A 13,259-nucleotide genomic window follows, 5' to 3' on the forward strand; every position below is an offset into this window, starting at 1 on the left:
TGCTTAAAAGCACACCGTGCATCTAAATGTCACAGTGTGCCCGAACCCAGTGTCACTCAGTGCAAAGAAAGCTGACTGTTGTAAATAATGCATGAAAATCATCTGAAAAAGTGTTGTTTTTTTTTGTAAATACTGAGATGACTGTGGACAAATGTACTTATATATGAAACATATTTACTCCTTAAAGATTCCTATCGCTTTTTTTTTTTCAGATCATAAAACTAATCTTAACATCAGACAAGAGAAAACCTGAATAAATACAAAATGCAGTTTTAAAATCATATATTGAACCAAAAACGCTGAACAAACTTACCCGGTCATGTGTGAAAAAATATCTGTGATTACCTGTGATTGATTCAATTTCATTTACTGATTATTGGCACCAAAGTCAAAATAAGACTTCACTTAAATATAACCAGACTGACAACCAGACACTCACTTAAATATCACACAAAGTAACACCTCATACCCCAATGCAAAGAAATTCTACTTATTTGGTGACATCTGTCCGTCAGATCCTTGGAATCTTCTGCTATTTCCAAAGTGCCCAAAAAATATGCCAGAAAATTTCAAGGAATAAATTTCACATGACATTACTGGAGAATTATTGTGGTGGTTTCGATTTGCGTAAATGTTTAATCAAGTAAAATGAAATGAAACAAGACTCTCAAACTCGTTTTAGTGTTCCCTTAAATTGATCGAAATGACTTATGTTGCCCTGGTAAAAATGAGTTTGCTTTCATTTTTATAATAACATCTTAAAATCTTTTGAAAAAAAAGAAGATCTTAGTGTGTTATGTGAAATCTGGGGTCAGGTTTTATGATAAAATCAGTCTGACACATTTAGGACACATCCAATACAAATCTGCCACTGTCCACTACTTTTGATTTTATCCTATTTGCCCACAGGCAGTGGCAGAGAAAAAAACTAAATATTGAGCGATACTGAAATTTGGCTGATCCATCTGTCAATGCCTACCAAAAACAACCCTTTACCTTCGGAGTATAACAAACCCTGACACACTGACAACTGGTTGCAAATTCAACAATATCTTTGTTTTTTGTTTTTTTGTTGTTTTGTTTGGCTATGCTCTGCACAACTATGACACAAATATTTTTCCGTTATCCCCCCTAACTTTTATCTCAAACTTTTTGTTTTGTGTGTTAATGTCAGAAGAGGATCCCAGCAGTGTCCGTTTAGCTGGGCAGCTACAGAGTCACGTTTCTAGGCCTTATTTAACAGCAACACTTGTAAAGAAAAGAGCTGTGCTTGTAATTATTTGTTGTTTTCTCAATTTAGCATTTTTTACTGGCCCAAAAACAACTTAAACATTAAAAATTTTGGTAACACTTTATTTGAAGGGGTGTGCATAAGACTGACATGACACTGTCATAAACATGACAACACTGATCATGAACATAAAGAAGTCTTTATGAATGTTTATGACAGTTGTCATGAAGTGTCATTCGGTAAATAATGACTTTTAATGCAAAGTTGGCATTTTTAATGGACTTTCAATGCAACTTTTAGAGCATTGAAAAAAGCTCATGTCATAAACATGTGTTTATGACACTGTCAACATGTGTCATAAACACATGTTTATGACAGTGTCATGTCAGTCTTATGCACGCCCCTTTAAATAAAGTGTTACCAAATTTTTGAATGCATTACAATGGTTATCACAATATAGCAATAATAGTTGAATAATTAATGTATGAATATCTTCTTTGACACTGACAATCTTTCTCCATAAACAACTTTCTTAAATTAGATTTTTAGTCGTAAAAAAGGAAAACCTATATAATGCTTTACTTGATGTATACCAAGCTGGAGTTATGACATTTTTCTTCCTTAACAAGATTTAAATTACATAATTAAAGGCTGAAATTTGCTTTTGGGCTGGTAGCCGTTTTTGTGACATGCATAAATGGGATCCTGGCATTCCCTCATGATTCTGCATGTTTTAATCACAACTTCACTTTAGATATTTACTCTCACCTCATACATTTCAACTTTAAGTAGCATCAAACCATGGCAGCTCCCGCTTGTAATAAACAAACGTATCACTGCAACAATTTCCTATGACAAGCAGTTTCAATAAACATCTTTGAAGAACTTAAGATATTTTTAAGCTTTAAAACTGTTGCGATGGCCGCCACATGGCTCAGCGGTAGAGCAGCGCACCATATACAGAGGCTACTGTCATCAATGCAGATGTCCCTGGTTTAATTCCTGAAAAGGAAACTACTGCCAAAAAAACAAAAACACTACTTGTGCTGATACAGAAACATCTTAAGTAGAATTATCTCCTTGACCAGCAGCTGTCGTAACTCCGAAGTGCTTCGCAGCAGCTGGGACGTTAACGACGAGGAATGTGGAGCTGAATGGGTTCCCTGTCTCAGCCTAATTCACACACTGCCAAATGGGGATCGCAGGCAACATTTAAAGTTTAAACAATTCTACATTCATCCTCATTTGATCAATGGAGTCCTCATCCACTGTGCATTTAAAGACTTACATACGACACAAAGAAGTTCTGTTATGACATACTACATTGTGCTATAATATGTGGATATTTTTCTCTTCTCTGGTCTGGACTGCAAATAGATTTGCAAACAGTTATAACGGCTAAGCCACTTCCATGTATAGGCAGTAAATATAAATAGGATCACACCATTTTGTCATACTGCAACAACAAATTTTAGATTATTTTTTTATACAACAGATCAACACAGAAACGCAGAGATTTAAGTTAGAGAAAAAAATATATAGATATTCACAGCAACGATAAAGTTGTGGGGAATTATATACAAATGTGGGGAATAAATAAAGGGAACACTTATGTGTTCCCTTTATTTTTTTGAGCAGTATAGTAAAGTTAGGCTACAAGAAAACATCCCTTAATGGGGGCTGAATCTGATTTCACAACACATTTTTATTATCACTCAAAACCCTAATAAAATAATTCTAAATTTGTGGCTGTTACATGGCAAAATGTGAAAATGTTCAAGGGGTATGAACAGTCTTATGAATAAGCATCATATCTAACAAATAAATGTAACATTTTCTGAACAGTAGCTCATCATGTGTGACAGAATATTTCTCAAATAGGAAAACATTTCTTCATTGGTACAAACTGCTCACATCAAAAGGAATTTAAACATCATTTCAGCAGAATAACATTTGCATTTGTGTGATACAGCTCTAATAAATTAGGTGTAATCTATTACGATGCATCTAGGTTCATCTGTAAATAAATATGGCAGCAAAAAAGTATAGGCAGTAGTACAATGCAATGAAAACCAACCCTAGAAAATGATACTCCATCCTCGTCACTTCTGGTTATCACGCAAATAAATATACAAAAAAAATCCAACAACTTAAAGCAAACATTCAGCAAAAAATATGGTCAGGTATAGAAATGAGAATTAAACTGGAGATAAATTTTGTAGAAAATGTAAGGCTCGTTAAATATGATGATAACAGAGGAAAACAGGTTTTGCATGAGAGGCTGATTGGTATTAGGTTGGAGTTAGAATGAATCCTTTGTGCATAATCTGAGGCAAAATGTGAAAGGCTGAAATTTGGTTAAATCAAACAATTATTTGTATGTTTTTAAGTTTAAAAAAAAGTGGCATTTTAACAGTCCGCATAAGAAACCTGAAATACTTACTTTTGGATTTCAGAAACAAAGATATAAACTGAGACTTGTTGCAGAAAAAAAAATATTATGGATTGTATTAACTCCAATCGAAACTCCCAACACTGACAGTTTTAAAGTCAGGTATTTGTGTATCCTTGGCAACCTGGTATGTTAAAGCATTGATTTTAGTTTTTTTTTTTTTAGGTGAAAATAATCTGCTCTATTTGAATCTCTGCAGCAGACGCCTTTCCTTAAGCAGCATGGCAGCATTCTGGAGTCTCAGCCAAGCTGAACACAAAGATGTCATTGAATCATAGCCACAGTAGTTACCTTTATACAACACCACCTGTGTTTTACAGAGAGATATGGTCTGAGGCATGCACACACATATAGCATTCTGCAAAAAACACCCACACATATATTTTTGAAGATTAAATAAATGTTGGTTCTAAATTTTCATGAAAAATATGACGACCTTAATTTTGCCAGCAAATACAAACCAAACTTAGATAGACAAAATTTCTCAAAGAGCTCATAACGTAGTTTAAACAGCTTAATCTCTTGTTTAGGCAGCATGGTGACAAAAATAACATGTTAGAAAAGAGGCTTCAACTAAAGCCTCTCATTCACCAGGAGGTAGGAAAACTTTGGCTGGTGCGAGGAAAATAACACTGAACTACTGAAAAGCCATCTGAGGTAAGTGATGTTTTCCTATAAATATAATACATTATATTTTGTCACTTATAGATCAAGTTCACAAGTATTTTCATAAATTACTGCAAAACCCTTAAAAGTAACATTTTTAAAGTTCTGAGTATTATCATATACATACACCTGGGAGCATACTGTATGAATGCTCCTCATAGACACAAGGAACTGCTGTTTCACTTTACCTGAGTAAGATTTCTAAACTACTAAAACACATCACATCTGATCAAATGAGACCTTAGCTGTCTACTCTAGTTTTAATTATGTTAGTAAATATGTGATGAATGTCCCAATCTGATTCTAAATATCAATAATCAGTATAGGAGCCCTAGACTGAACTCTGATAGACATATTGATGTAATTTTATGTCAGTTACACCCCCCGTCAAAATGTGCAGATGTGTTTGCATGGGTCCATTTTTAAACATATTTTTTGTCCGTTTTGTATCGCCTGCAAAATTGTTGTACATTATACATTAATCTGTCCAGCAAATTAATTTGTTAAATGTTTTACAATTATATTAACGGTTAAAGAGAAGCTGAGTTGGCTGCAGTGGCTCTCCGTCTGCATCATTATGGCCCATGTTTATGAAGGATGTCGGTTTGTATTTTTTAATTTCAAACAAAACGTAGTTCACTGGAACTGCACAAAAATTATTATCCTCAAGCCATATAATAAAAACAGAGGAATCATGTTAAGATAATCTCATCGCTACAGAAAGGATGTCAACATAAAGACATTGTCATCAGAAGCAAGATTTCAATTTCCTGAATTATGTTAGATTTTTAAAAACAATAGATAAAAAGCCACTAGATAAAACAATTTCAAAACATTGAAGCAATTTTCCTATTTAAGCCTTTGTTCAGGTTGCTGTAGGATCCAGAACATTTATGGTACATGATTTAAGTTAAACACAATCATTTCAATTGATTATTTTCATTCACTTTGAAAGGAAAGTTGACAGTCATTTACACTGTTTTTATTCAAAGTAATGACGCTTCAAATTGGGACCCTGTATTGGCAATTGACTACTTAGATCGGTATTTGTGACATCCTAGCAATGCAAGGATGTCCCAGCCACAGTTGCCAGTATTTTACTATAAATGAGTTTTTTTTTCTTTTTTTACAGTGTACTGCAGAGGCTATTCCAATATTAATATTACACTTTTGTTTATCTCTGAAAATGCTATCATCTTAAACTAAAACCATACATTTCATACAGTGGCCACTGAAAAATGCTGACTTATCTGATATTTGACTAAAAAAAATACCATGGCACAAAGTTTGAGAAACTGGCATCTAAGTGAGTTTAAGTTGTTGCTAAGATGACGCACATGGTTAACATGGTGCTTGGTGTTTTGGTTTATATGTAAGTATTTGTTATATATTTTTTTATTGGAGCTGTGCAACATTTTTTCAATCCTGACCAGGGACTTTCTACATGTAGCTTGAATGTTCTCCTTGTGAATGCACGGGTTCTCCCTGGTTTCCTCTCAGAGGACAAAGCCATGCAAACTAAGTTGTTTGGGCTCAAAAATTGCCTTTCAGTTATGAGTTTTTCTGTGAATGATATTGTTTGTCTCTGTTTTCCTGTGATGAACTGCCAAGCTTTGCAGGATGCACCCCCACTTCATTCCCTGTGCCAGTCTTTGTAGAAACTCCACCTGATTATGAAAATTGTTTATCCTCCAGCAAACTGATGGACCTATTACTCAGTGTCTTTTCATCATCCACAAATCTGTACCCAAACAGCTTCATGGCGGGACCGCACACCTTCTGCACAACCTGAACCAGCGTAAAGGGAATGCTAGTCCTCCATTTCTCCGCCTGCTCCGAAGAGTTCTTCTGTGTGGAATATATTCCGCTGGCTTCCTCTGTAGTCTGTGTGTTCCTGAGGATCCACTCCCTTGCTCGGGAGCTGAAAGGTATCCCTGCAAACTTGTACATCTCCTCGGCCTTCTGCATCGGGTACCGAGCAATATCCTCATAACGCACCAACATGTAGCGTCCCTTTAGCCATTGGGGCTTGCTAAGTCCCAATTCTGCAGATATCCTAACTTGATCACAGTTTCCTTTTAGCCTCTTCACCTCCTCGTCGTTTTCCGGCACCTGTCCGTCCTGCGCCCAGGTTTTCCATGTCTGGTATTTTGAGGGAAAGGCCACCATGCGTGAAACTAAGATGGCCCGTGGATCTCGAACCAGCTGGATAACGGCGACGTTCAGGTGGGGGTCCTCCACCAAGGGCTGCAGTGTGTCCAACTGTCGCACACGGACAGCCTTGATGGCATGGTGTTGCTTGGAGAGGCAGGACTCAGACGCGAGAGTCAAGTTCAGTGGTCCACACTGGCGAATCTTGCAGTGATACCTAAAACAATACATACTTTCATCAGACAAATGTGTTTCAGAGAGTTGGTTCTGAGTTTTTACAGGCCATTTAAGCCATAAAAAAGAAGTTTACTAAATTTACCAAAAAGTGTTTGTTAGTTTAAGAGCATCTTGAAAGAATAAGTTCAAGGAAAGTAATGCTTTTGTAAAGCACTGTAAATATAATTACTAAATCGATCAATCCATCCATCCACTGTGCAGCCTATATAATTACTTGAATCTTTGTAAAATTCAATTTAAAAAGAGGCATTAACAACACAAGATATTTCAGATCCCTTGTTCTCCCATTCTGTAGCTTCAAAGTTGGTTTGGTAGTATTTGGACAGTACCTCTCAAAAACATCTTTGAGTACAGGAGTACAAACAGGTTCTTCGCAGAGAGCTAAACTTGACTCTCTGCGGAAAAGATTAGGGGTGACGTGGTTCTGCGGTGATGGAGAGATGAACTTTTCAAGGGGAGAGAAATCACAGAGGAACAGCGCCTGGAGGATGTCCCCGTAGATTCCTGGCAAAGCCGTCGAATTGTTCACCTCTGCTGCTGTGGCCAACAGGCGCTCAACGTGCCACAGAGGCTCAAACAAATAAAACATGGTCTCTCCGTGTTGATTGAAAAACTCCCCCACGAACGATGATCCTGTCCGTGTGCTAGCCATGAGCAACACATGCTTGCGACCACCGCTGCTGCTTTTTACATTTATGTCGCCCGTTTCATCCACTTTGTTCTTTTCTAGGATATTTGTTTGGTTGTTTTTTGAGGCGGGTTGTTGGCCGAGCAGCACTTTTAGAACATCCATATAATCTTTGGACGCTGTATTATTGTCATTCTGAGGAGTCTTTGGAGTTTGCTGTGGTATCTGCCTCTGGATCAGCTTATCCGAGACCCTGGTAAAGAAAATAGATAATTGAGCATAAAATACTAAAATGTATGAAACATTATTTGTCTCAATATAACCACAAATGTCCATGTAATTTAATTTTTAATAGGAATTTAGTTGGATAAACCAACAACCAATACAAAGCAGTAAGAAGTAACGCATGACCCTAGACATTTAGCTTCTGATAAATACTCTCCTTGCCACACTTATCAGTTTAGCCCCATATTGATAGCTGTGGTTGCCTCCATAATACATGCCTTGCTCTTACATGAATCATCAGATAACAGCTACTTTGGAGTTGCACCCATCAATCTGCCGAAGATGAAGATTAAGCAATTTTCCCTTCATCAACTTCCATTGGTGATTAGTTGTTCGATTACTGAAAAATTGTTTTCTCCAATTCATTGAATGCATCAAAATTAAAAACCCCAGTCTTTGCATCAGCCAACAGCATGTTTCTTGATGCATTTTTTAGAATTTAGTAAAACTCAGTTAAAGTTAGAGGCATGTTCTTGAACCAATAAGGACAGACATCTCGGAATCAGCCAAAAGCTAAATTGACAGCTAAAATATCAAAACAGTTAGGATTTGTAAGAGCTAGTAAAAGCCTCATTTCTGCATCTCTAAACTTTCTACATGTAATTAAACACAAAGTTCAACAACATAATGTTGACAACATAATTGGTAGGTCAACAGCAAACCTGCAAAATCCAGACTTTTCAAGACTGCGGCAACCCTGACAAATGGCTTTTTCAGCATGTGCAGTGTGTAGTAACAATTACAAAACGGTAAAAAGATATTTTAACATCCAGGCCAGATTTGAATGGGTTAAGTAATACTCAGCAGTCACTGGACCCTGATAGTGTGGTATGCTGGTATGCAGACATTGCTGATCAACCCAGCAGGAGTTATAAAAGGGGGGTAGATTCAGATCTAAGAGCTAGGTACTAACTTTTATATAAAAAAAAGTTTACATTTTTCTAGCACGGAATATTAGAGCTGACAAATACCAACCAGCACTCTTATGAAATCAGGTAGGCCTTACAAAAATAACCAATAATGGTTTCCTTTTCAAAAAAAAAATGTAGCTGACACAATGTAATAAAGGATGATATCATTCATAGAATCACAGGGATAAATATTGCAGTGTTTTAGTTTACAGTAATTTCATAATAATGGTGAACATAATTACTGAGATCTGCACATTTGACACTGCTGTACTTTGTATGTAAATATTCTGGTTGTAATGTAATAGGATTCTGAGAAAATGACTATCTTGCAGATATCTAAGGGATGTGTACGAGTACAAACATGTGGTTTACCGCCACGGTTCAGACGATTGAGAAATAAGGCACACCTGTTTTCTGTTTCGGTCACAGTTTCTTGGTTTGAGGAGGATATTAAATTCTCACGCACATGGCACTTCTAACTGATGGCATCATGTGCAGATTTCACAGAGGCCCTGATGTATTTAGATTTATGTAGAAAACTTAAGCTTTATCTGCCTAAAGACAATGTGGAACAGTCTAATAATGTGGAAACAAGAGAAGCTATGGTTGATGGTTACAAAACGTCAAAAGGAAAAGATATGAAGGGGGAGAAATGGGCCTTTTATTATTGAAGGTAAATACCCAAAATGACTTTTTGGAGAAGTAAAAATGGAATTTTCTTTTTTATCTTACTAGACTTAACCATTTTTCTTGAAAATGTGAAATTGCAGTAGGTTCTTGATTTTTTTTTTATTACCTTGATAGAATATTGCTTTCTTTTTCGATGATGACCAGGGCCACAACGCAGATGAAGATGACTGCATACTTAGTCCTCATTCTTGAGTCCTAGTTTTGGAACTGGAGCTCGAGAGTCTAGTCCTTGTTTTGGTTGTAGGCCGTCATGTAGCGACTAGTGATTCATTCTGCAACATATTGAAGATATGCTCATTAATCGGACAAAGATCATAACTGTCTTATATTCCCTTGATCTGTTTTGATTAGTAATTAGCAGATCAAATGCAAAAAAACAAAACAAAAAAAAATGATTCTTGTTTTTTTTATTCAGAAAATGCACTAAGAAATCCAAGCATTTATGGTTTTTGTTTATATTAACTGACAAACATTTGGGTCATACTATTGGTTTTATAACCTTATTAAACTGTCTTATACTACAATGTGCCATATTTAAATCATATGATTGTTTTTTTATTGGTGTACATTTGATTTACTGTGTATTTCTAGAATTTAATTGAAAACATGCTTCTTGCAAAAGTCATAGAAATCAAATTCGTTGTGAATTGGTGCACTATGCCTAAGCTGAATTTAATAACTGAAAAATAGCATCATTTGCTCCAAATCCATTACATCGTTCCAATGAATACCTCCCTATATTAAGTTTCCTTTCTATGAAAAATGGTCTAAAATGTCTAGGTAGTTATCTCCAACATTTTTTAAGTAAAGACTAAACCCAGGCTGTAATAAAGACATGACTCAACAAGCTTGCAGGCAGTTGATTTTATTCAAATCTTGAAGAACCAGTTGTTTTGTATAATGTTCACACGGTTGAGAAATGTTGACTTCTGACAGGAAAATTATGCCCTGAATCTAAAAGTACTCCAACCTTTGCAGCAAATCATTTTATTACAGTATAAAAACATATTGACAGACTCAGTCCTGTCAAGACAGCTAATAAGACATCCACAATTTTCCAGTAGTTTCTTAGTAGCTGAGAGATCTTTAACTCTATGTTACCCAATAAATGAGTTAACCACAGCCGTCAGAGTGCTGGTGAAAGGTTTGAGCAGACACTTCTACATGAGTCACTGGAGTGCATCCGAGTATCTGTTCAAGCAGAAAGCGTATTTACTGTTTCTTATCTCTCTACAAATTACATCAATGTCTGCCTTCTGAGCACTGCTGTCAATTATCATTTCTGCAAGCTTTCCGTTCAAAGGCTTTTTGGAGACTTTGAGTGACTGTTTCAGATTGTATACATGAAATAAAGAATGTGATTTTATTTAAAGCCTCTTGATTCATTTTGGATGTTATGGCACTGCTATATTGACCAACAACCACCATGTGAACGTGGCGTCTGTGTTGCTCAATATCATGCAGTCGTCGAGGGGGAGGGGGCGTCCGCTATGTAAATGCGGGTTGATGACTGACTACTTTTTATACTGTGCTGTCTAAAAAATAATAATAATAATAATAAAGGAAAAGATTAAAATTTAATCTAGTTTAGTCTATGTAAAATACTGGTTTGTTGTAAAAAAAATATCCTTCTGCTTTCCCTTAACCATAGATCAATATTCAGTACATGAATGATGAGTATACATTCCACTCATGGCTGCTACAGAAGAAGTAGAAGTTATGCAGGTGTTATCAATATTTAACATCTCAAAACGCTTGATATGCGAACTAATTTCAATTACAAGCTCTCCCTCCGAGGCTGTCGCGCTTCGTGTTTTATTTTCGAATAGCTCTCTCACTCATTTCCTGTCAGAAAGAAAGAAAAAAAAATACATGGGACTTTTTTTTCTCTCTCTCTCTCTTTTAGGTGGCGCATTTAACAAACCTTCAGCAGTGCTGTCCGCGGCAGTCGAGTAATACGTCCCTGGTCCTGCGCAAATCCCGGTCTCCTCGACGCATCCTGCAGCTTTGTCTCCTCTGTGGCGGACACACTGCCTCATTGTATTGCATGTGTGTGTTGGTGGGACGCGGGCTGCTCTCCTCTGCCGGATGCAGAGCGTCGGCACCGACAAGAATCTACCACCAGGGCCAAATAAAGAGAGAGGAAGGTGGAGCGATGAAGCCGAAAATACCTCTGATTTTCACCTGACGTATTAGGCAAAACGCGGCAATGCCTCCGAGAGCTTGTTTGCACGTTCGTGTGTTTAGAAATGTATGTAAATAATCATTTTTAATTTCTAGACGTAAAGAATCGGAGAGCCGAAATCAGATTTGTACTTACGCTGTATAAAAAAAACACGTGGCTTTTATTTCACTGTCTTGTCGAGCTAAATTTTGGGTATGTTTCGAATTGCCTTTAAATTATAAAATACAGCACAATGAATGACAGAATAGTGAACTTACCTCATTTATTCTTGAGTATGTATTTTTTTTTCCTGGCCAAAAATGTGTTAAAAATACTTTTTTTTTCATAACTTCTGAGGAGTCAAATGGTGAGGTTCCTCCCTGTGAAGAGGTCTGTAGAAAAGGGTGTCAAACTTCCCCCCAGAAAATCATGTGACAAATTTAAACACTGCTATTGCTTCTTTTAGGGTTTCATCTCTCTTTCAGTGCACTTCATTGTAAAATTGGAGGTACTGTATGTGTGTGGAAGGGCTTCGAGTGATTTGCTGCCAAATGGCAACATTATACCGTAGAGGGTTAAAGCAAGGCTGTTTATTCATTTGCTTCCACAATAGCATGATGATATTTTTGACCCACTTTATGACAAAAGGTGTTACTGAGGATGGCTTGTAGGTCTTGCTCACATATCCACTCACATTTCAGGGTTTTGTAACAGCAACTCTTAGATGTGTAAACTCCTGTTCCTGAACCTTTTCTTGCTGCTGGCTTTTATTTGCTACTTGCCTTAATTGGCATGGATTATTAAGTTTCTCTTTTATGTTTAGGTTCCTGTTTCAGTTTGGCAGACTGACACCATAGTTAAGTTGTTTGAGGTCAAAACCACACAAAGATTTTTTTTTGTAAAGCACATCTCAGCAACAAAGCAGTTCAAAGTGCTATTGTATAATAGTGCAGTTAGTTTCTTTCTTTAAAAGGGGTCCATTTCTCTTCAGGTGTTGTTGGGCTTGCAATGAGCTAATGGGGTGATTTAATCAATTAGTTTAACTGGCATGAACTATAATGTTTGGAGTGGCTTGTATCAAATTGATCTCTTTGTTACATGAATGAATGTGAATATGACTGTTGACAGTAGATATGATCATTTGTTTTTCTATAAAGTGGAATGCTATAACGCCATCGATTGTCACAACATTAGCCAAGCACACATCCTGAAAGTGATTCAGAGTCTTCACTTACTTCATGTAGCTCAAACGTCTCCAGTCTGTTGAAAGCGGCAATATTACTGTGATTACAGATTACTAACTACCAAGCTTGTTATTAGAAATACCTCTAAACCAGTAGCAAGAAATTACCTTCATAGTGCATAATCAGCCTTGGACCACTAGGAGGCAGCAGAGTAAAGCAAAATTATTCAGAGACAACTCGAGCCTTATTTGAACCCTAGAAGGCTTTGCTGTATGCCTATGTAAGGGAGTGTAGAGCAACTATGCTTCTTAGCGATGAGTCAGTATTCTGAGTGTTCGCAAATGGGAATGATTATTGTTATTCTTAACTGACCTGCTTGTAGGTAGGAAAGGAAGGTTTTGCCTTTTTTTCCCCTTTCCTGTAATAGAAAACTTAATTTTATCAATGTATACACTATATATAAATTGATGTATGCAGTTGCTTTTTAATCTATCTGCAGGATTGGATTTACTTTTTGTGTAAAGTGCGCTAAGGTGATATTTGTTGGCCCTCCAGCAAGTCGTGGGTCTTTCTCATGGCCCCTTTCTAGTGGGACATGCCCAGAAACCTGTTAAAGGGAGACCCTGGATGCATCCTGATTAGGTGCCCAATTAACTCAAC

General features: G+C 36.7%; 1 protein-coding gene across 2 annotated transcripts; it reads right to left on the minus strand.

Annotated features, from left to right (window-relative positions):
• Nucleotides 1–3,141: 3,141 nt before the first annotated feature.
• Nucleotides 3,142–11,399, minus strand: chst3a (carbohydrate (chondroitin 6) sulfotransferase 3a). Of its 2 annotated transcripts, XM_008429530.2 has the most exons (4): nt 11,176–11,398; nt 9,358–9,523; nt 7,067–7,618; nt 3,142–6,717 (listed from the first exon to the last, which is right to left on the minus strand). In XM_008429530.2, the coding sequence occupies exons 2-4, from the start codon at nt 9,435–9,437 to the stop codon at nt 6,021–6,023; spliced, it is 1,329 nt and encodes a 442-aa protein (XP_008427752.1). In that variant the 5' UTR covers nt 9,438–9,523; nt 11,176–11,398; the 3' UTR covers nt 3,142–6,020. The 2 variants fall into 2 exon arrangements, with proteins under 2 accessions (XP_008427752.1, XP_008427753.1); XM_008429531.2 differs by lacking the exon at nt 9,358–9,523 and having other exon boundaries at nt 11,176–11,399.
• Nucleotides 11,400–13,259: the final 1,860 nt, after the last annotated feature.

The sequence above is a fragment of the Poecilia reticulata genome, linkage group LG15, assembly GCF_000633615.1.
Source record: "Poecilia reticulata strain Guanapo linkage group LG15, Guppy_female_1.0+MT, whole genome shotgun sequence".
In the NCBI taxonomy this organism is placed as follows: Eukaryota; Metazoa; Chordata; class Actinopteri; order Cyprinodontiformes; family Poeciliidae; genus Poecilia; species Poecilia reticulata.

Excerpts from the sequence above, each read along its gene's own strand:
- chst3a (XM_008429530.2), bottom strand. The coding sequence starts at position 9,437 with ATGAGGACTAAGTATGCAGTCATCTTCATCTGCGTTGTGGCCCTGGTC. Across the intron at positions 7,619-9,357 it reads GAAAGCAATATTCTATCAAG|GGTCTCGGATAAGCTGATCC; the intron begins GTAATAAAAAAA and ends TTTCTTTACCAG. Across the intron at positions 6,718-7,066 it reads CTCAAAGATGTTTTTGAGAG|GTATCACTGCAAGATTCGCC; the intron begins GTACTGTCCAAA and ends GTATTGTTTTAG.